Below are 22,493 nucleotides of genomic sequence, written 5' to 3' on the forward strand. Positions count from 1 at the left end.
AATTATTTTATAAAATGTGCATACAGTAAGGTTTATTCTTCGTGTTGCGAACTTCAATAGTTTTAAATGAATGACCTGTGTTTTATATCCAAAATTGTAGTATCAAATAGAATATTTTTATCATTCTAAAAATCCCCCCCACTTCACCTATTCAACCCTTGTCTTCCCTTCCTGACCCACTGGTAGTCACTGATTATTTTTTCTGTCTCTATCATTTTGTATTTCCAAAATGGCACACGCTGGAATCATTCATTATCAAGTCTCTTTAGAGTCACTTATTTTACTTAGAATTATCCTATTATCCATCTAAAAATGTTCATCATGCAATAACTTATTTTTATTGCTAATACTTTATTTTATTGATTTACCACAGTTTGTTTATGCATTCACTTACTAAAAGATATTTGGTTGCTTCCAGTTTTGGATGATGATGAAAAAACGGTTATAAACATTCATGTGTATATTTTTGTCTGGAGATAGTTTTCAAACCCATTGGGTATATATTTAAAAAACCTGACTGTTAGATGGTATTTTAACACTACGTTTAGCTTTGTCAGATACTACCATACCTTATTCAAAAGTGTACCATTCTGCCACTCAGCACTGAAAGAGCCCTTCTGTTGTTGTACACCCACCAGAAATTGACATTGGCACTATTTTTTTGTTTTAGCCAATCTTAACAATCTAATCTAATGCTATCCAGCATACATAGTGTTATCTCATAGCTGTTTTTTAAATTTTCTATTTCCTAATGACCAATAATGCATAGTATCTTTTCCCTTGTTTTTTTAGAGAGAGAGAACGAATTGAGGAGTGGGAGAGTAGGGCATAGGGGGAAAAAAGAGAATCTTAAACAGGCTCCGTGCTCAGTGTGGAGCCTGACACGAGGCTCGATCCCATGACTCTGGGATCATGACCAGAACCAAAATCAAGAGTCAGACACTCAACCGACTGAGCCACCCAGGCACCCCTCTCTTCACATACTTATGTGCCATCTACGTATCTACTTTTAAGATGCCTGTTCACATCTTTTGTTCTTTTTTTAAATTGGGTTGTTTTCTTAATGTTTAAAGATTTCTTTGTATGTTTCGGATGTGGCCACACTTTTGTACAATTGTAACCTTAAATCTTATAGAAAGTATTTTCTTACAAATGTTATTTTCTAGCAAATTCTACTTTATTGAGAATTCCATCACCCTAAAAGGTTCTTGAGAAGTTTCTTTTACCACAAAGGTCCCAAGAAGAAAGAGTAATAATCTCCTAAAAATAGAATTATCTTGACTAACAATAGTTGTACATGCACTATAAAAGTTGGGGAAACAAAGGGGCACATTAATGACACAGACAGTTCTGGCAAATGTGTGGAAATGTAAGTGACATTATGGCATTAAATATTTCTATTCACAGCATCTCTTATTCCTCCTTCTGCTCCATATATCCCCCCCAACATCTCCTTCTTTTCCCATAGAATTAACAAAAATGTTATATACTGCAATTGTCATGTTTTAAAAATTCCTCCTTATTCCTTCTAGATTCGGTTATGTCCAATAGCCTACTCTGTTTCATTATTGTAGTGTTCTTCCACATACATGTCAGTAGGAATAGCAAAGTCTTAAATTCTAAAGAACACTTCTGATTACCAAAGATCCCTAGAAGCTTCCTTGGTTTGATTTTCTGATTAAGCATTCAAGTCAGAATTACCAACAAAGATTAGCTGCTGCTTAGAAGACAGGTCAAGCAAGAGGTCCTGATCAGACACAGAAAAACCGTATGTGTTTGAAATATTTGTAACGGGTCTGGATATTATTTTAAGAGATGTGTAAAAGACACTGCATGTCTTATATAATTGGACTTCAAGACCAGTAGTTATTTTTACAAAGTATATTGAACTGTCAAAGACTGCAAGTTGGAATTAAAAATGATTGAAAAAGTATACTTGGAACTAAGCTGAAATTAAAATGAAATCCACCTATTATTATGTAAAGTTTTGCTAAGTAAGTTGAAGATCCTCCTACAGAAAAAAATAATAGAGAATTAGCTTATCAAGAGGCATTAGATACATTCCATAAATGCATCCATTTATTATTAAGTGAGAAATAAAGAATAACCATAATATTAGATAAGTAGATTTATGATGATACTGAAATAAATCATTTTAATTTAAAATCTATTGAGGCTTATGGACAACTTAAACTATGACTTTAAAGATAAATTTCAAAAATTGCTATATAAATCACTGGTATAAGTTGGTATGCAGTTGCATGAAGTTTATTATTCTTACAAGGACAACCAAAGAACAAGTAAACATCTTTTATGAAAACATTTCATTGAATCACAGATTTCTTCAACATTAAAAGTTTCTAAGAGATTGAATATTGATTCAACTATTTTAAAATACACTGATATGTAAAGTAGGATTTGTGAAAAACATAGCATTATTGAATATCTTTTGTTATATTTGACATTGAAAATCAATTGAAAACATGTTAATAGTGTGATATGCCACTGAGTAGTTTTAAAATGTAAAACAGACCTCAGCTTCCAAGAACACAGATATATTTTTCTCTATTCTTCCTAAATACAAGTAAAAGCCTTTACTATTCTTAGACTAATAAAGTCTACTCTACACTAAATACAACTAAAAGCCCTTGATACTATATATAAGACAATCATAAGTAAACATGTCAAGAGGCAAATTGGCTAGGAACCACTTTGGAACCCAAGGAACAACACAGTGGTGAGTTCCCTAGGTGTTCTGTTTTACCTCACAGATCTCAGACATGTTGCTGGAAAAGACAGTAACCTGGAAACAATAAATGGCACATCAAAAAAAGACACAGCAAGTTTCCTCTCTACCCAAAAGACCAAGAAAAAGTCACTATGGGTTTCGAACAGAAAAGAACTACTCTATTTTAGCCAAACACTAAAGAAAAATCTGTGGCCCCAACCTACCCATGTCAGCAAAGGCTGAGACTTCCACAATTGCCAGGTTTTACCTAGTTATCGCAAGCTCAAGGTTCTCTACTAAGATAACCAGAGAAGGCTAAGTATGGAGTCAGAACTTAGGTTTAGTCGGTTAGTAACAAGCCCCATCCCATCTATCTTGTCAATGGAGACTGAATGGGACACCTGAACTTTCAGCTCTAGCTGGCAGCAATGAGACCATAAATCGTGCTCATTAATGTAAAATATAAAACAATAAAAATTTTAGGAAAGAATCCATAGGACAAATTCTTTTCGAAAGGCTTCCTGAATTTACACCAAAAGCACCATCTATGAAATGAAAAAAATATAAATTACACTTCATGAAAATTAAAAACTTTTGCTCCGTGAAATACTCTGTTGAGGATAAAATACAAGCTAAACAGTGAAAGAAAATATTTCTAAACTACCTGTCTGAAAAAAAGAATGCTATCTAGAATATATAAAGAATTCTTGGGGCTCAGTCGGTTAAGTATCCGACTCTTGGTTTTGGCTCTGATCATGATCTCATGATTTCCTGAGTTCGAGCCCCACATCAGTCTCTGTGCTGCTTGGGATTCTCTCTGGCTCCATCTCTCTCTGCCTCTCCCCCCACTTACACTATCTGTCTCTCTCCCAGTAAATAAACTTAAAAAAAAAAAATCTCCAAACTCTATAGAAAAAAAAAAAGAAAAGAAAAGAAAAGAAAAAAGAAATCCAGTTAGAAGATTGGCAAAAGGTATTTCACAAAAGAGTACATCCAAGTGGGAAATAACCAATAAAAGATAGGTCCAAAAGTATTTTTCATTAGGGAAATAAGAATGACAATAAAAACAAAATATAACTACATATCTATCTTATGGCTAAAACTAAATAGTGACAAAATCAAACGCTGGCAATGATACACACTATGTTCACCTTCCTGGGGCGGGGGGACCCAGGATAAGGTATGCTTGCCATTATGACCCAGGAATTATACTCTCCTGGGCATTTAGCTTAGGGAAATAAAAACTTGTTCACACAAAAACTTGTACATAAGTGTTTACAGTAGCTTTAATTGTAATGGTCAAAAGCTGGAAACAATCTTGCCTACAGCAACAAGTGTTGATGTGTGGCACATTCATAACACAGACTACCACTGAGTAATAAAAAGGGCAAACCCCAGATGGACACAGGGACGTGACAGATCCCCAGGGAATTCTGCTTCATGGCAAAGCCAACCTCCAAAGATTACATACTGTAGGATTCAATTTATACAGAATTCTTGAAATGACAAAATTCAAAAAACGAAGAAGAAATTCACAGCTGGCAGAATTTAAGAATTTAAGGTTTCCAGATAGCAACACGGAGAATCCTGAACTCAGCTCCGCCCACAGACCCACCAAACGTGCGTCGGCTGCAGAGCGAACGAGGCCGTTGGGAAAACTGACCGACGGCCTTTCGCACGCCGGACAAAGGAGAGAAGGCCCACATCCAAGCAGGTCCACGAACTCGGCCCTGGCACAGCGACCCCAAATCGGGAGGGAACTCAAAAGCAGAGCTTGAACCCCACACTGGGCACCCCAACTTCTAAGACCCGCCACTCAAAGATGAGCGCTCAAAACACCCAGCTTTGATGAACAACAGGGGATAGAGCCCAGGAGATCCACAGAGATGTATGGACCCAGAGAAACGCTCTTAAAGGCCTTGCCCCCGACTCACCCTTCCCAGGGCCCGGGCCGAGGCAGCCAATGGAGAGGCGTCCAGACTTCGCGCGAAGGAGGCTCCTCCGCCGGCTCCGAGCTCCGGCCTTGGCACACACCCACAGGCCTGCTGGCCGGCGGCGCAGTCTTGGCGCTCCGCCTTGCTCCCCTCACCAGCACCAGCACCAGCACCGCCTTTTGGTGGTTGTTGCTTATCAGCTCCAGGTGTTTCAGGCTGGTGTTTAGTTGGTCTGCTGTTGTTTTGTTTCTTTTTCCCAGCGAGGCCAGATTCAGGCCTCTCTCTACCTCACTGGAACGCAGGAGCAACACCTCCACGCTCCCCCACTTACCTCCCTCTGGAGCGCAGGTGTCTCCCGAGGGGAAATTTATACCCTGTGGCGTCCGGGGAACTGGGGTGGGGGTGGGGGGTGGTTGAGGCGGCCCAGGGCAGCCTTGACCACCTGCAGGCGGCAGCGTGAATGTTCACCTGTAATTGTTAATCACTTAGCAATGAATAATTTAATTCAGGTTGATTTTGTGGTTGGGTTCAGGTGATACAGAGTTATTTACTTTTAAACATCTATTTTTATGAAAGTGTTTCTCAACTGTAAAATGCTCTGCGGCGCATGGACGTACGATTTTAATCCCATTTAAATCCTGCTTCAATCAACTGATGAAAAGCCTCAATGTGGAACAAAAGAGAAACATCCATGACAAAAATTTAATTTCAAAAAATGGTTGAATTTTTTTTTTATTTTACCTGTGGCTTCATTAGAGATATATAACTTGCATCTGAGATTTTATGAATATATCATAGATTGAATTATTGTCTCTTAGTAAACACAGAGATGTTCATGAAAAGAAGAGACTCCATAATTTTATAGAAACCCAGAAGGAAGTAAACTTATCACAAAGAAACAGAGGAAGCTATCTTTTATCAACCTCATAGTACAGGGGCTTTTAATCTTTGTCTCTTGTGATAGGCTTACCAGAATGATGAATAGGAGAGTCTTCATTAGTCTCCCAATTCATTTGGACCAACCTGTGAGTTGACTATGAAGTAAAGAAACAATAGAGTGAAATGAGAGAGTCCTGTGAGCGATAGTTCCAGTATTATCCAGAGCAGAACCTATAGATTATAGATCCTAAATTTAACAATTAAACAAAACAAACAAAAACAGGTTCAGTGATGATCTCAGTAGCACACACATTAAAATTATGGTCTTTTTTTTTCTTTCTACCGTTCATTTATTTTTGAGAGAGATAGAGTGTGAATGGGGGAGGGGCAGAGAGAGGGGGAGGCACAGAATCTGAATCAGGCTCCAGGCTCTGCGCGGTCAGCACACAGCCCTTCGTGGGGCTTGAAATCACGAACCGCGGGATCATGACCTGAGCCGAAGTCGGACACGTAACCGACTGAGCCACCCAGGCGCCCCAAATTATGGTCTTTTCTAATTGTGATATAAAATACCAGAGATGGAATGAATTCAATACTAATGGACGTTTGATATAGACATATCAAAAATTAATCCAACCATTATTTTGCCTATTGTGATTGTGATTTTTTTTAACTGGAATTTAAAAATTTTGGAAAAGTGAAAACTGCTGAATTTAAAGACATGCATTTGTAAGCATGTTGATAGACTGAAATATAATCCTAAGTGATGAACCGTATTCTTTTTCTAAAAACAACAAACTTAAAAACCTGCTTTAAAAAAAAAAAAGTTTCCCTTTATCTTTTCTGACTCCTGTACTTCATTCTTTCCATTTCCAACTGGCTTATTTACTAGAAGAGTTTACACTTTTATGTTTGTTTTACCTCAAATTCCATGCATTCTTTCAGGAAACATATTTCAGGAAACAAAACCTAAGGGGTTTGTTAAAAATGCAGTTTCTCAAATGCCCAACTGTATTTCCTGAATCAAAATAATAGACAAGGAACCTAGAAATCTGAATTTGAAAAAAAAAAATCTCCCCAGGCAGCATATCAAATGTGGAAATACAAATCAAAGAGTAAATTTTCAACAGGAGACATTTCTTTGTGCTGCTAGTCTGCTTGGAGAAAGAAGAAATGGGGAGAAATGCACATAGCTAGGGCTCAGCTTCCCAGTTTTCCCAGAAACTGGTGTTTACACCTCTTTACGTGGAATTAGTTAAGTGTGTGGCGATGGTGTTCTTTTTCCTCGGAGTTGCTCTTTTATCGTCTTTTTTTCAAGAATGTCTTTTGAGACAAGGATCAGAGACGGAAATAACCCGGACAAGCAGTGACAGCTCTGGGCGTTTCTGGGGTGGGAGTGCTCAGCCCATGGAGATATCAGCGTATGGATCAGAGTGTGCTATATATTGGCTTGGGTTCTTTTTCTCCTACGTTTACGTATTCTAGGTACTTAGTCTTATCTTTCACTGACTGCCACTCCACTCTCAAGGCACTAGTACATAAGAACAGTATTTATAGATTTGGATACAGCCACCCTCATTTAACCTGTCGTCCACTGGGTACAGTGTTTGAGCATAATCTAATCGACTCCTTTTGATGGACTTCAATATAAAATGTCCAAAAATTATCTCTGGGTTGTGTCCTCTGCCAGCCTCTCCCGCCCCCAATTTAGCAAATTCTCCTCATGCTTTTTGAAACCCACACATTTACACATACACACACACAGATACTTATCCCATCCTGTAGGGTTGAAGAATATGGAGAAGAAAAGTATTCGGTAGAAAAGAATATGTATTCATTTATTCCTTGTAAATCCACAGCAGAAAATTCACACATATATGTCCCTGTGTGTACACATAATTACTCAGTAATGTACACCTGTGTTCTATTATATTAATGTATGCTAATTGCAAGTCTTGGTATAAAACAGGGACTGGAAATCTAAGACATGCTCATCATAGTCCACAAAAGTGAAAATATAGCATGACAGAACTATAGCCAGCTATGATCTAGACAACTTATTGTGGGCATCATTAAACATTCGATCAGCATGAACTTCTCACACTCCCTCAAAGACAAGACATATTTGTATTCCTTCACACACCCCCTCCCTCAACTCAGCACCCATTCCAGCTGTCTCTCTGGCAGCTATTAACTTATTTCCTGCTAGGAGGAAAGGGATTACTAGCTGTTAGCATTCCAAAATATATACAATTTGAAAGGAGACAATTTAAGAGCATCTGTGGATTTGGAAGGAAGCCAAACCAGACAATATACAAGGCAATGCACTTGGCCCAGCCAATTGTTGTAGTGACTTCTTCTTTGGTCAAGAGTGTGCTGTCTTATGAGTGTATCAGGGCCTCATCCTCTAACACCAAATACATGTTCACCTCTTCTGTACTCATGAGATTGTGAATATATACACCTATCAAACTTTGCCACCATCGGGTCCATATGCAGGCCACTGTTAAAGCAACAGCTCTCTGGTATGTAATGAACACAAAAACTGTTACTGACGCTGGTTGTGATCAAACAGATGAGACATGTCAGTTATATTAAGACTGTTTTGCAAGTGATGGAAAATCCAACTCAAACTGACCTAAGTCAAATCGAGTTTGTGCACTCAAATGACTGAGATTTATAGGGGTATCTACCTTTGTGTTTAGCTTATTTTAATTGATGTAATCAGGAATTTGTTTTGTTTCAGTTTTCACCCCTCTTACCACCTGGCTTTATTCTAGGATTCCAAGGATCTTTTTTTGTAGCGACAGGCTTACGTTCTAATAAGTTCACTTTAGCCAAAAAGACAATGGTCCTACTCTTTTGAAAGATCCAGCAAAAATCTAAGTCTTACATCATTGAGTAGGTCAAACGCTCTTCCCTGAATCCAACACCTAGTGCCAGAGGAAATAATTTATGTTTTAACAAGCCCATGGTCCTTGTTTCTTCCTGGAGTTTGGAAGCAGAGTCAACTCCACATAAAATTCATGAATTAAAATCGGAGGCTGAGTTGGTGGCCACGGAAGGATCTGCATACCGTCTACCAGGGGAAAAGTGTTTGATGCTGAATGGGAAAGTGAATAGATACCCATTATATCCACAGTAGCAAAATACTGGCATCCATGCCAGCACTCGCCGACATCCATCCATAGCAGGCGTTTTTATTAATCTTAGCCCCATTCCGATTGCACTTACAACCTGTCCCGTAATTTTCTTCAGTGTACGCTCCAGGAAACAACTAGTAGTTCCTCTGAGCAAACTTAATATGACCTCCTTTGTTATGCTACACGTGATAATACTCTTGAGGACTGTGGACAAAACCCTGCATATGTGTTGATAACTCACCCTTGATCTCTCACCCTCAAATGTATCTAAGTCCTTCTTGAGTCTACTTATACTTTTGACTTTTCCACCTCTCAGGATAATTAATTCTCTTCCTGCCTCTATTTCTAGAGGCATCTCAAGTAGTTCAGCCTATTGCCTATTATATCTGGCTTTACATCTTCAATCTAAGACTGAATTTTCAGTTAAATAATAGAAGCATTCAGATGTTAAAGAGCCAAATGTCAGAAAGATGCAGACAAAACTGGAAACTTAATTTTGATCTCCGGTGATATGTGACGAATCAAAAGAACACAAAGTTGATGTGTGTTTAGACTCACCTCTAAAGGAACAAACATTTATCTCACATATAGAAAATGGCTTTTGGATAATATTTGAATTGCTGCACAACTCTTAAAACCGTATAAAGACGTATATTATCATGTGCATCCATAGAATCTGGCTTTCTGACTGTAACATGTTAAAATGTCATCCACTGACTTAGTAGAAAGTATTTGAAGATTGAAACCTCTATACTTTATTCCAAACCCAACACCTCAGAAGATAGATGACAGAGGTATGTATGTACCTCTATTGCCATTTAAACTATCATTCTTACATTAACCATCCTATTTTGCTCTGAAATTATAAAAATCTGTTTGTTAAAATACATTCCAAATAATATGCAAATCAAAGAAATTCTGATATTGGTAATGGAAAAAATTCATAAAATGACTCAATTTACAAGCTTCAGATATTTTTTTCAAATATATAAATATTTGGGTACTGTGTATGTATTTATACACACTCTTGCATACAGAGCATGCCAGAAAGATACTTAATAGCTAGATTTCTTATTTAAGTCCGTAAGTGACATATGAAGATGGTAATGGTGTTGTAAAGGTGGCAAGAATCATTTCATGGTAACGTTTGGCATTATAGTGCTACTAGTAACAACTATAAATATATCGTGAATCTCTAATAAAGTGTTATGATTTCGCTTGGAAGGTTACAGTGGTTTCTTTTCTATATATTTTTAAATCGGGGGTTGTTAATGTCATCTAATTAGTTGACTTTGCTTAACCACATGCAGTATCATGCACCTCTGTAATATCACTTGTTTTTAAAAATTGTCTATCATTTTTTGAGGTCACAACCCATAGTGATGATGGGAAGAATGAACGAACAGTTCGATGTTTAGTATTAGTGAATATAGAAAACAGTACTTTACTTCTTTGAGGCAAGGAGCAATTATTCTTATTAATAATTTTGTCAGGGGCGCCTGGGTGGCGCAGTCGGTTAAGTGTCCCACTTCAGCCAGGTCGCGATCTCGCGGTCCGTGAGTTCGAGCCCCGCGTCGGGCTCTGGGCTGATGGCTCAGAGCCTGGAGCCTGTTTCCGATTCTGTGTCTCCCTCTCTCTGCCCCTCCCCCGTTCATGCTCTGTCTCTCTCTGTCCCAAAAATAAATAAACGTTGAAAAAAAAATTTAAAAAAAATTAAAAAAAAAAATTTTGTCAAATGTAATATGTATCCAAATGATAAATATATAAAGGATTTGAATTCTGCGGACAAATGCCAGCTCTTTTTTGATGCCCCCCAGACAGAATCAATAGCTCCAACATCGTCATTCCTATAACAACTTACACAGAAATCACATATGACAGTAACTAGGCTCTGTGGCAAACGGACACATTTATGTGTGTATTCACCCAATATTGTATCTTGAAGCTCAGAGATTCTTTTATCCTCTTCTGGATTCTCAGCATTATTTAGCACATAATAAGTGTTCACATAACATTTTTTAACTTGATATAAAATAAGGAAATGTAGGGTGTTTTGTACCCATGTGACAGTATATAGGATGCTAGACAAAATTTCCAAATCAAACTGACCACTTACCATCAGATTTCATCCTCAAAAAAGATCAAAATTTTGTTACACAGCAACACAAGCTCAGTTTTCAGGCACAAAAGCTTAGCATCAGTTTTCACTGTGCTATCCTTTCTGTCTAGTCCCAATATGGTGCTTATTCTTTTGTACTTCCCTTTATGATATTTGTCATAGACAAGCTCCTGATTTTATTTTTAGGCTCCCTAATTCAGTATCAATTCTACCACCTTAGCCTGGCTTCATCTAAATGTTATCTACAAACTTTTAGGATCACACACTACTATTATTAAATATTTCATTAATCATCCATTTCATGTACTTATATTTATAAAATATGATTATAAAATTATAATTTATAAATATAAAGGTTGACCCTTGAACAATGCAGAGGTTAGGGTCACCAACCCCTGTGCAGCTGAAAATCTGAATATAACTTCCGACTTCCAAAACTACTAAGAGCCTACTGTTGATTGGAAGCCTTACTGATAACATAAAGTCTAGTAATACATATTTTGTATATGTATTATATGCTGTATTCGTTCCTACAGAAAAGAAAATGTTATTAAGAAAATCATAAGGAAGGGGCGCCTGTGTGGCTCAGTCAGTTAAGTGGCCGACTTTGGCTCAGGTCATGATCCCATGGTTCACTAGTTCAAGCCCCATGTCAGACTCTGTGCTGACAGTCCAGAGACTGGAGCCTGCTTCAGATTCTGTGTCTCCCACTCTCTGCCCCTCCCCAACTCGCACTCTGTCTCTCTCTCAAAAAAAAATAAATAAAAATTAAAAACAATTAAAGAAAATCATAAGGAAGAGAGAATACATTTGTATTTATAGTACTTTGCCATCACCAAAAAATTAAAAACAATGGTTAGAAGCAATAAATCTCTTAAGAATTGCATAAAGGGGGTTAAAAAGTACAAACTTCCAGCTATAAAATAAGTTATGGGGATGTAGTATACAGCATGGTGGCTATAGTTAATAATGCTGTATTGTAGATTTGAAAGTTGCTAAGAGAAGAGACCTTAAAAGTTCTCATCACACGAGAAAAATGTTTGTTAACTATGTGAGGTGATGGATGGTAACCAGTCTTATTGTGATCATTTCAAAATACACACAAATATGGAATCATTATGTGGTACACCTGAAACTAATACAGATACACACCAATTATATGTCAATAAAAGAATTTTATAACAAAAAAAATGCACTTATAAGTTGACCTATGCAGTACACACCTTTGTTGCTCAAGGGTCAATTGTAACACGTAACACATACTCAAAATAAAGGTAATTATTAAAAGTAAGGAAATAAAATAAATTTAAAGTTCTTTCTGCAACCTAAAGAATTAAAACATTCACCTTATTGGAATGTAACATGGTTATAAAATAATTGATCTCAATTATCTTATATGATGACTTATAAATTATCTTATAAAATGACTGATTCTTGTTTTTAATTTTTCCCAGTCTCCTGTGCATCTAGTACTCAGTATCTTCTTAAAACACTACTTCCTGCATAATAATGTCCTGATCAGAAATCTATAATGGTTAAGCTCAATTCTGATTCCTCAGTGTCGATTTCAATATTTCTGTATCTAGATTCTTCTCTGCTAATCCAAATTTATTTCCTGCTCTATACTCCCGAGCAACACACACATATTGATTATTCTATGTTATATAACACCTCTTCCCTTTCTCATGTGGTTTGCTCATTTTCTCCACAGGGCTTCTACCTGTACCATTTATCTGGCCTATATTGCAATTAGCACAACAGCCCTAACCCAACCCTCCTCCATCATGAATCCTTGTGATCCAATTTCACCCATTCTCGACGCCTAATTTTAGAAGCAGTTGCTCAATGAAGTTTTCCTGGTATATTGATGCAAATTTATCCATGCTTTTAAAATAAGGGCACTTTAGGTGTCTAACCCATCCCAGGCAGATATATTCTTGATTCTTTGCCAGAGTCAAATACCTCCTCTTTTTGGTGTTCCGACGCTCAATTTCCAAAGGTGGTGATGGTGGTGGGACTGTCCCCTGGCCACTCCAAGCAATGCTCAAAACACTACCTGGGTTTCCTAGAATTCAAATCGATTCTGACACTACCTCCTGCAGATAGCATCAGATTTCATAGTTTAAAAGTTCAGTCCTATAAGAAGACTGATCCCTCCTACTACAGTTGCCAGTCACAAGCTCAGGTGGTTAACTGTACTTCTGACAGACTGGCTATAAATTAGGTTTCCAGGACCTCTTTCTTGCGTTTGATTTATTTGTTAGAGCAGCTCATAGAACTCAGAGAAACATTGTACTTACTAGATCCCAGTTTATTATAAAAGTCAGTGTGCCTGGCTAGCTCAGTCAGAAAAGCATATGAATCATGCTCTCAGCATTGTGAGTTTGAGCCACATGTTGGGTGTAGAGATTACTTAAAAATAAAAAATCTTTAAAATAAATAGGACAGAAGTCAAGAACAGCTATATGGAAAATATATATAGGGCAAGGGAATGGAGCTTCCCTGACTTCCAGAAGTGTCATTTTCCCAGCAACAGGTGTTCACCAACCCAAAAGTTGTCTGAACTCACTCCTTTTGAGTTTTCAAGGCAGCTTCATTACATAGGCATCATTGATTACATCATTGGCCATTTGTAATTGCTTCAATCTCCAGTGCCTCTCCCCTCCTGGGAGGGCAGGAGGTGGGCTAAAAAATCCCAACCCTCTAATCAAATGGTTGTCTCCAATGGTAATCAGCACCCCCATCCTCAGGTGTGGCCAAAGTCACCTCATTAATATAACAAAAGATATCTTTAGCACTCTCAACACTGGAAATTCCAAGGGCTTTAGGAGCTGTGAGTCAGAAACTGTGGCCAGAAACCAAATATATGAATGACCAACTATGTATTTCTTATAAAGCACAATATTACACCTCCCAAGCATTACACACACACACACACACACACACACACACACACAATTTCCCTATAAGTATTGGATAGTGGTGGCATCTGACACACAGTAGATCCTCTATAAATGCTTACTTTTACTGATAATATTCTTAGGACATATCCCCGCTCCCAACTTCAACAACTAAAATGGGGTCTTAAACAAGAACCCTCAAACTAACATAGCTCTTCTCAGTAATATTTAAACGCCAATCAGATTTCTCACCATAGAATAAATTGTAGGACATCTGATCTTTTGTAGGCAGCCAAATGTTGTTATCTGGGAATATTTTAATGCTTTATAGGAACTCTAGCCTTTCTGAAATACTCCTAGACACATTTTGTTATCTGAAGGAAACCCATTATTTGTTTTTGTGATGTTTGTGGACAAATACGGAATTAGTCAAAATCTTCTTCTGAATACCAATGACAATAATCAAAGGCCAAATCTTTCTGGTATTAAAATACAATAGTCTTATTCTGGAGTTTAATGAATAATTTTCTATCAACTTGGGACAGATGGATAAAACAGAACAAACAGATTCCTCTGGCTAATAATTACATGTTAAGAAGATAAATTTTTCTTCATTTCTTTGAATTTTATTTTCACTGAGAATATCATGCCAGTTGGCATGACATTCTAGTTTTTATTTTTAAAAAGTGGTGTTGTTGGCAAATGTAATTATTAGTCTGCCTGCTTTCAAAAATATAAAAAGAAAATAACACTTTAGAAATTTCTAAAGCATTTTGTTAAATGATTGTTTTGTGTCTAATTCTGTTAATTTCATCAATCTACCTATTCAAGTGTCAATACATCAGAGCCTTTCCCGCTCTAATCTAGCACTTCTAGAAAATTTTCCAAGGTCTTAGCCTCCTACAATGCTCCTAATCACATTTTCTCAAAATAGATATCTCTGCAGGACTCACTCTTATGTCTCTTACTTTGATTCACACCTTCATCTGGCCTCTTTGAAATTATTATGGACTTCCAGTTGGAATCTCAGATTCGGCCTCCTTATTGGACACTTTAAAAAAAAAATTCTTTAATAGAATGGTTTATTTATTTAAGTTTTTAATTGTTCACCAAAATCATAAAACTACCTTTTTGTAGGATCATCTTCTTGTATCTTTGCTCACAAAGAGATCTTTGGGTATCTGTTCTTTAACCCAGAGAGTTTTTCATTATTTATCTAATGGAAAGTCAATCAAGTTAATGATGAGTGTGGTTAATTTTTTTTAGTTTACATTCTTCATTTTAGTTCTTCCATTTCAGCATTATAAGCAAACTTAGAGAATATTCTTTTTTTAAAAAATGTTTATTTACTTTTGACAGAGTGCCAGCAGAGGAGGGACAGAAAGAAGGGGACAGAGGATCCAAAGTAGGCTCCATGCTGATAGCAGTGAGCCAGACGCAAAGGTTGAACCCCCAAATCATGAGATCAGGACCTGAGCCAAAATGGGACACTCAACCGACTGAGGTACCCAGGCTCCCTGGATAATATTTCTATGTCTATTAGTTTTCAAGTTCCATTTGATGACACTACAATTCAGTGGTTCTCAAAGTGTGGCTTGGACCCCTTGTAAGGTGTTAATGAGATCAGATCTGTTTTTCATAATTATACAGACATAATTATACAGACAAAAATATAAGACAAAACTCTTCTATTTTTACTTTCATTCTTCCACAACTGTATAGATAAACTTTCCAAAAGCTAGATGCTTTATATATCACAACAGACTGAATGCAGAAGTGGAAATAATAAAGAAAGATCATTGAAGAAATATCAAACAATGCCACTCTATTAATTTTCTTATTTTTAAAGCATATTTCATAAAAATTGTTATTTATATTAATAGATAATGTTTATAATGTTATTTAAAGTATTACAAATACTTAAATTTTCTTCCAGTTTTGACTATAGTAAATAATAGACATAATATATATAAACAAAACCTCATGGGGCTCTCAATAATTTTTAAAATTGTGAACGTGTTCTGAGAACAAAATTTGAACAGTTATTCTTGTCCATAAACAATATAAATTGCATCCCAAATTGGTAAATACATAGTAAAATTTATTTCTTGCAGCTGACACAACAGAAGGAGTGTCTAAGTTCTCAAAACTGACAAGTGTTCAGGTGACAATAGGACCTAGAAAACCTACTTCTGAGCTCTTTGCTCCAGCAAGTTACAATGGATTAGTAACAGAATACACGCTAGAGTTAAATAAAGAAAGAATGACAGGAAAATTAGGCTAATTATGTCATCATGAAAGATTCCACTGGCAAAGAAGTGATAAAGAAGGGTTGGAATCAATAAACCCTCTTCAGTGTCATCTGTGTTAGCAAATGAAGTCAACACCCATGACTGCATTCAGTTCTTTAAGAAAGGAATAGGTCTAGATTTCAGAAATCTAGGACTACGTAGTCTTACACAAGTCAATCTATTCCACGTTGCCAAGTAGAGTGTTTAGCTTCTGAACATGCTCTTTTAGAAGGCTGCTAATTCCGATAACTCATATGGTTTTTAAGTCAGGTTTATTCGGACAGAGCCTAGGCAAATTACCACCTAAAGCTCAAGCAAATTTCATTCATTTTATTTCTATCTCAGCACCTAGACAATGCAGTCAGTAAATCAACTTCTGAATGTGTTAGTCTGATACTTCCTGACACTCTTATCCTGAAGGTTAGTTTCTAGACTTGGAGAAACCCGGGCCAGTGTAAGTTGCCAGTCTGATAATATGCCATTATTATGCTAGGAATAGCCTCTTAAAAACCTACAATAACATTTCTGGGTTTGTAAAAATCTAGCGGCTGAAAATACATGATCAAAGAAAAGACATGATTCCTGGTGAACAGAGGGGAGTATATTTATATAAAATTAGGGTGTTTGTTAATAGAAATAAAGGACATGGCCCATGTTTTTATTTTCCACAGAGAAACTACCATTTTGTGTATATTGATTCTCATGTGAATAACTCAGTAGACATTCTGTGAGAGGTTTGCATGGGTCATCTATTTTTTTTCTTTTTTTTTTTTTTTGAAGTCTCAGTTACACCACAAGAGTAGAAAGTATTATTGGAATTTTTTTTTAGTTAAATAAAAATGCATGTATATAGCATGGCCATCATTAAATATGATTAATGTGGAAGGGAATATGAAAGCAGTTGTGGGACTAATTTAGAGAGACCAAATAAGTTCTGAGGCAGTGGTGAAAATTAAACTTAGCAATATTTCTTAAAGAAATGCAGTTCTGGAAGCATTTCATCAAGCCTAGAGCTTGATGCTTTGAATTGCATATATATTTTGGAATTAGATTGTTTTAGGTGAAACTCTCCTGTTAGTCATGTTTACAGGCTGGGCAATCTATCATATTACTGACTATGACTCTTTTCCTTCCTTCATTCCTTTCTTCCTTCCATTCTTCCTTTCTTCCTTTCTCAACCCTGTTCTCTCTTTTGTTTTTGGTTGGTACACTAGGATTGTGGGATTGAATTAGTCATAATCTTTTCTGCATCAAATACTGTCATTGTTGTTTGATGCAAAGCTCCATTCTCTCTCTCTTCTTCCCTTCCTACCTCCCTTCCTTCCTCCCTTCCCCTGTTTTCTCTCTCTCTCTCTCATTTTGTGTAACAGTGCACTATTTTACCATTCTTACCCTCGTTTTTGATTTATTAAAGTCAAAATATGAACATCTACCTTACCGAAAAGCCATGAATATTGCGCTTGCTGAGTGATTTGTCGTCTGCCATCCTGTGAATTGGCTGACACTGGGACAAGTGTCAGAGCTGGCACAGTAGGTGCTGTGCATGAGATTGTAGTCCTCTGGGCCACCTTTGCAGTGGGTCCCTGGGTGCTCACTGAGCAAGTCCTGATAACCTATCTGTTTAGTCCTTTTCAATTCAATTGAAAAACATTACCTTTAAGGGGATGGGGAGGGAGAGCCAAAGTAAAACCTGAATTAAGAATTTATTTATCTATTTTTTGCCCAGCTAGACATCTGTTTCCTATTAGACACGGACATCCATGATATAAGCAGTTGTTTGATGTCATTTTCTAAATTATCACAAAATTCAGCTTATCATGACTTACTATAACTACTTATACTATGCATGCATATAAAGGGGGAATCGTCATAAAGATACAAAGAATATTATATATGTTTTAACAGGGATTTACCATGGACACAGAAATCCTTTGATTAGTTCTTTGTTCTTGAAAAATATCTGATATAACTTTTCTTCATGTGGTTTAAGTTTTTGTGGAGACAAAAATTTGACCTCAGGATCAGAGTATACATAAGGTGGAAATCAAATGTGACTAGCAATTGCCACCCTTATGTCCTAGCCGCTGCTCTGCATGCTGGTATGAGCATCATTACCGAGCTCTCAAACTACCATCATTATGTCTCTCTTCTACTGTACAAGCTGTGGCGCTGAGAACATCCACCCCTATCCTCCAGACTCATGGAGATATGAAGAAGATTGAATACCTTCAGTGAGCACACATGCCCTCATCCTCTCCTTCTACTTATTATTTATCTACTTGGATGATTAGGAATGGAACATGAAATGTAAAAATACCTAAAAATGTTTTTATTGAGTGTATATTCCCTTTGGAAATTTTTTATCAAGATCCATTAAGTAGACAGCTCATTTAAAAGACCTTTGAAAATCCAATTTGGATTAAAATGACAGAGTGTTAATGTCACTTACTGCAACTGTAATTGTTTCTCTTTTTTTTTTTGCCACCACCGTTTAAAGTATCTCTCATGTTATATTAATTCAATTCCAACACATGTGCTCAAAGTCCTTCCAAACACCTTTGATAGTTCTGTTCAATGAAGAAAAAAAAAATCTGTTTAAAAAAAATTAAAAGCATACCATTTGAAAGGAAGATATAAGTCACTCTTTATTCACATCAGACATGATATCCTATATTTAGAAAACCAAATCCTAGGAATTCACACACATATGCACACATAACACACATGCCCACCTACATAACAAATAACTTGTAGAACAAATAAGTGAGAGTATTCAGATTTCAGGACCAAATTAACAACAACAACAAAAGTTTTCTTATCCTAAATACTAGCAACATACATTTGAAAATTCAAAATCACACAAAAAGTAACACATATGAAAATAAGTTTAACAAAAGGAATGTAAGACTTCCACGCTAAAAACTCTAAAATATTACTGAGAGAAATTGAAGATGATTTACATTAATGGATGGATATTCCCTATTCATAGAGTGGAAAACCCAGTATTATTATGCTAACAATTTTCCCCCAATTGACCACAGCATTCAACAAAATGGTTCTCAAAATTACAGCAGGCTCTTTTTGTTGTTGCTGCTATCAGCTAAATCAAAACTTTATACGGATTAAAACAACAGTGTGATTACACTACACATCTATTTGAATATCCAATATCTGAAACACTGACAACAACAATGGCTGGGGAGGATGTGGAGGAACAGAAATTCTCATTCATTGCTGGTGGGATTGTAAGATAATACAGACAGTTTGGTGGTTTCTGTGCATCCTTTTGACCGTATGATCTAGGAATTGCACTTCTTGGTATTTATCTAAAGGAGTTGAAAATTTATATCTACACAAAACCTACACATGGATACTTACAGCAACTTTATTCATAACTGCCCAGACTCAAAAGCAACCTTTCAGCAGGTGAATGGATAAACAAACCGTGGTACATCCAAACAATGGAATATTATTCAGGCCTAAAAAAAATGTAAAAAAGAGCTACCAAACCTTGAAAAGACATGAAGGAAACTTAAATGCATAATACTAAGTGAAAGAAACAAATGGAGGGAAAAAATTCTGCAAAACAAATATACCATAAACATGACTTTTAAAAATTAGCATTCTAGAAAAATATTTAAAACATAGATGATAAATACATTATCCTTAATGTATAAAGTCAACAAAACATGGTATAGCCAAAATATACATTATATGCAACAATATCCAAACAGAGTTATCTTTGAACTCCAAAGGGGCACCAAATTTTCAACCTTTGTTTTCTCTTTCACCTTTCCCTCCTCCCCATTTCTCTGCTAGAAAACCAACATGACATGAAGTCAGTGACATTCATCAAATCCCCTTATGCACCAGACCTTATTCTAGAGGCTTTGGATAGAGTAGGGAGCAAAACATAAAGGGATCATCTCTTTAAAAATTTACTTTCATGTTTCATTTGCTATCAATAGACACAATAAATAGATTGATGTGTGAATAAATAAGATAATCTCAGGTATTAACTGAAACAAATTACTATTAATTAATAGTCAAATAGGCTAATGCTATGAAAAAACCACCAAATGTATTGCTTTTAACCAGAGTGGTTATAAAATACCCTGATGGAAGGTAACACACACACACACACACACACACACACACACACACTATAAAATATATGTATGTATATATGTGTAAAAATACATATTGCCTTATACTTTATACTAAAACAATAATGGCTTTAAATTAATTTGTATTTGTACACACTATGCTATTATGGGCCTATATGGCCTTTACCTTCTTATGCTGAATGCTAAGTAGATTGGCCCTCCCACCTTCTGCTGCTTCCAGCATTCTTTGCCATCCTTTAAGATTCACCTTAAGCACTACCCCCTAGAAGATACTTTCCTTCATATCCTTGCCTTATACAAATACTTGCTTTGGAGCTCCTGTGATGCCATGTCTAGTTATCCACCACTATATTTAAAGCTCTGGTTATCACTCTATCTTAATAAATAGCAACTTTTTCTCTTTGCATTCCCAGACCCTGCTCTAATGCCTGGTACCCAGGAGCTGCCTCCCAATGTTTGATAGATGAACAAGTAAGCAATGAGTAAGTGAATAAATGATTCTTGCACATGGGCACATCAACAAGCAATGAGAAATCACATTTATATATGAAAGGAGGAAAGTGATTTGAAGTCTCAAATGTTATATTTTTAGTTGCATTTGTGTCCCAAGACAGTCATTTACATTACAAGCTAGGGGCATAGAAAAGTTAGTAAATAGACCCTGACAGAGAATTTTATGCCATGGCAAATGCATTCTAGCTCATTTACAAACTTTTTTTTCCTCTCATTCTTGTTAGATTTATTTCATATAAGTATACCGATGATAAACTCAAATATTTTGGGGGCCTTAACCATTTATATGCAGTTTCTTTTTTCTTTGATAGTTAGCTCAAACAAAATTGGATAATTCCTGCATCTTTCAAGAGAATAAAAGCTTGTATTACCAACTATTTTATTTAATATGGCCTCCCACACCAAAAATTACCACCACTTAATGATTAAGAGAAAAGAAGAAAAATTAAATAATAAAAGAAAAACAATCTGCCATAACATTTTCTAATTTGAATCTCTAGGTATTAATTTAGGCCTGTTAGCAGTAGTTCAACAATAAAATGATAAAATATCAGTAAAATTGTAAATAATAATAAGAATAGCAATATCATGATCTATTAACTTTATTGCACATCCATTACAATTTTTAGCACAGCTATGGGGAAATCATTATTATAAGTGTCCTCTGAGGTGCATAAAGATAACATCCCTTTTTATTTAATCAGTAAATATTTCCTTAATTTTCAATATTTGAAGCAATTTATTCATGGAATATTAAGGAATGCAATAATTAAATGTTTTTAAAAATAATATTTTAATCTCTTAGACTCAATGTTGCATTTTGCATTAAATAAAATTTATAATGCCAGAGCTACTTAAGTAATAGGATTATAATTTGCACATAGATGGGGATACACTATTTATATTAAATTTGTGTTTTTTCTTTTTATCTCATCAAGTTCTATTTTTCCATGCCCGTGAATTAGTATATGAGGTCAGATTCTTAACATGTTAAATGAAAACTATGTGAATAGAAAATCTATACTTCTAACACAAAGCATCTGTTTCAAAATTCTTTTCTCCTTACTGGCTAGTCATGTTCTCACCCATAATGCCAGATAAAAATAGTCCTGAAATATTTGAGATTCAAACCTGATCAAAGATGAATTTGTTCTATTTGGAACTACTTGTATTTGCTATATTAATAAGATTCATGGCATATTTTTTTAATGTTTGTATTTATTTTTAAGAGAGAGAGACAGAGCATGAGCGGAGGAAGGAGACTGATGGAGGCTTGAACTCACAAACCATAAGATCATGACCTGAGCCGAAGTCGGATGTTCAACAGACTGAGCCATGCAGGTGCTCCTAGATTCATGGCTTATTTTTAATGTAAAAGGCTGAAAGAAACATGATTTAAGTGCAAAATAGGAATATATCTGTGTCATATGTCTGAAATTCTGGTTATTCTTTAAAATATGTCATTGATTAATTAATATTAACAGTTTCAGAGTAATATCTTGTGAAAATCCAGAAAAAATATAATGACAAAAGATAGTACCTATTTGAATAGATATTTGGGAAATAACTTTGTCTAATTTATTATCCTTTATCCCTCTACCTACCACAGAAACAAATTTTTCTCTAGTATTCACTGTGAGGTCTACTTCTTGGAGATGAAACTCAGGCTGGAGACCCTCTATGACTTAGTTTCCCTTGAGTTTTTACCTCTCAAAGATGCCCACAGTGAAATCTCCAGTTAGAGTTCAGACTTTTTTAATCATAACACTGGTTCCTGCTCATGTTTCTGCTAATGCGGTCTTTACTCCTGCAAGTAGTAATTATATTCACCTGACGTTTTCTCCAAGTTGGAAGCAGCT

The 22,493-nt window shown here is 36.0% G+C and overlaps 1 protein-coding gene across 1 annotated transcript in view; it reads right to left on the minus strand.

Moving 5' to 3' along the window:
- The window catches only part of LOC123381504, a 122,224-nt gene extending 104,744 nt beyond the window's left edge, over nucleotides 1-17,480 (minus strand). The window contains exons 1-3 of the mRNA XM_045042717.1: nucleotides 17,433-17,480; nucleotides 5,633-5,696; nucleotides 4,663-5,104 (exon numbers count right to left, since the gene is read on the minus strand). Coding sequence (XP_044898652.1) covers nucleotides 4,663-5,104; nucleotides 5,633-5,696; nucleotides 17,433-17,480 — 554 coding nt within the window. The remainder of the gene's footprint in view (nucleotides 1-4,662; nucleotides 5,105-5,632; nucleotides 5,697-17,432) is intronic.
- Nucleotides 17,481-22,493: the final 5,013 nt, after the last annotated feature.

This window comes from Felis catus, chromosome D4, assembly GCF_018350175.1.
Source record: "Felis catus isolate Fca126 chromosome D4, F.catus_Fca126_mat1.0, whole genome shotgun sequence".
Classification (NCBI taxonomy): Eukaryota; Metazoa; Chordata; class Mammalia; order Carnivora; family Felidae; genus Felis; species Felis catus.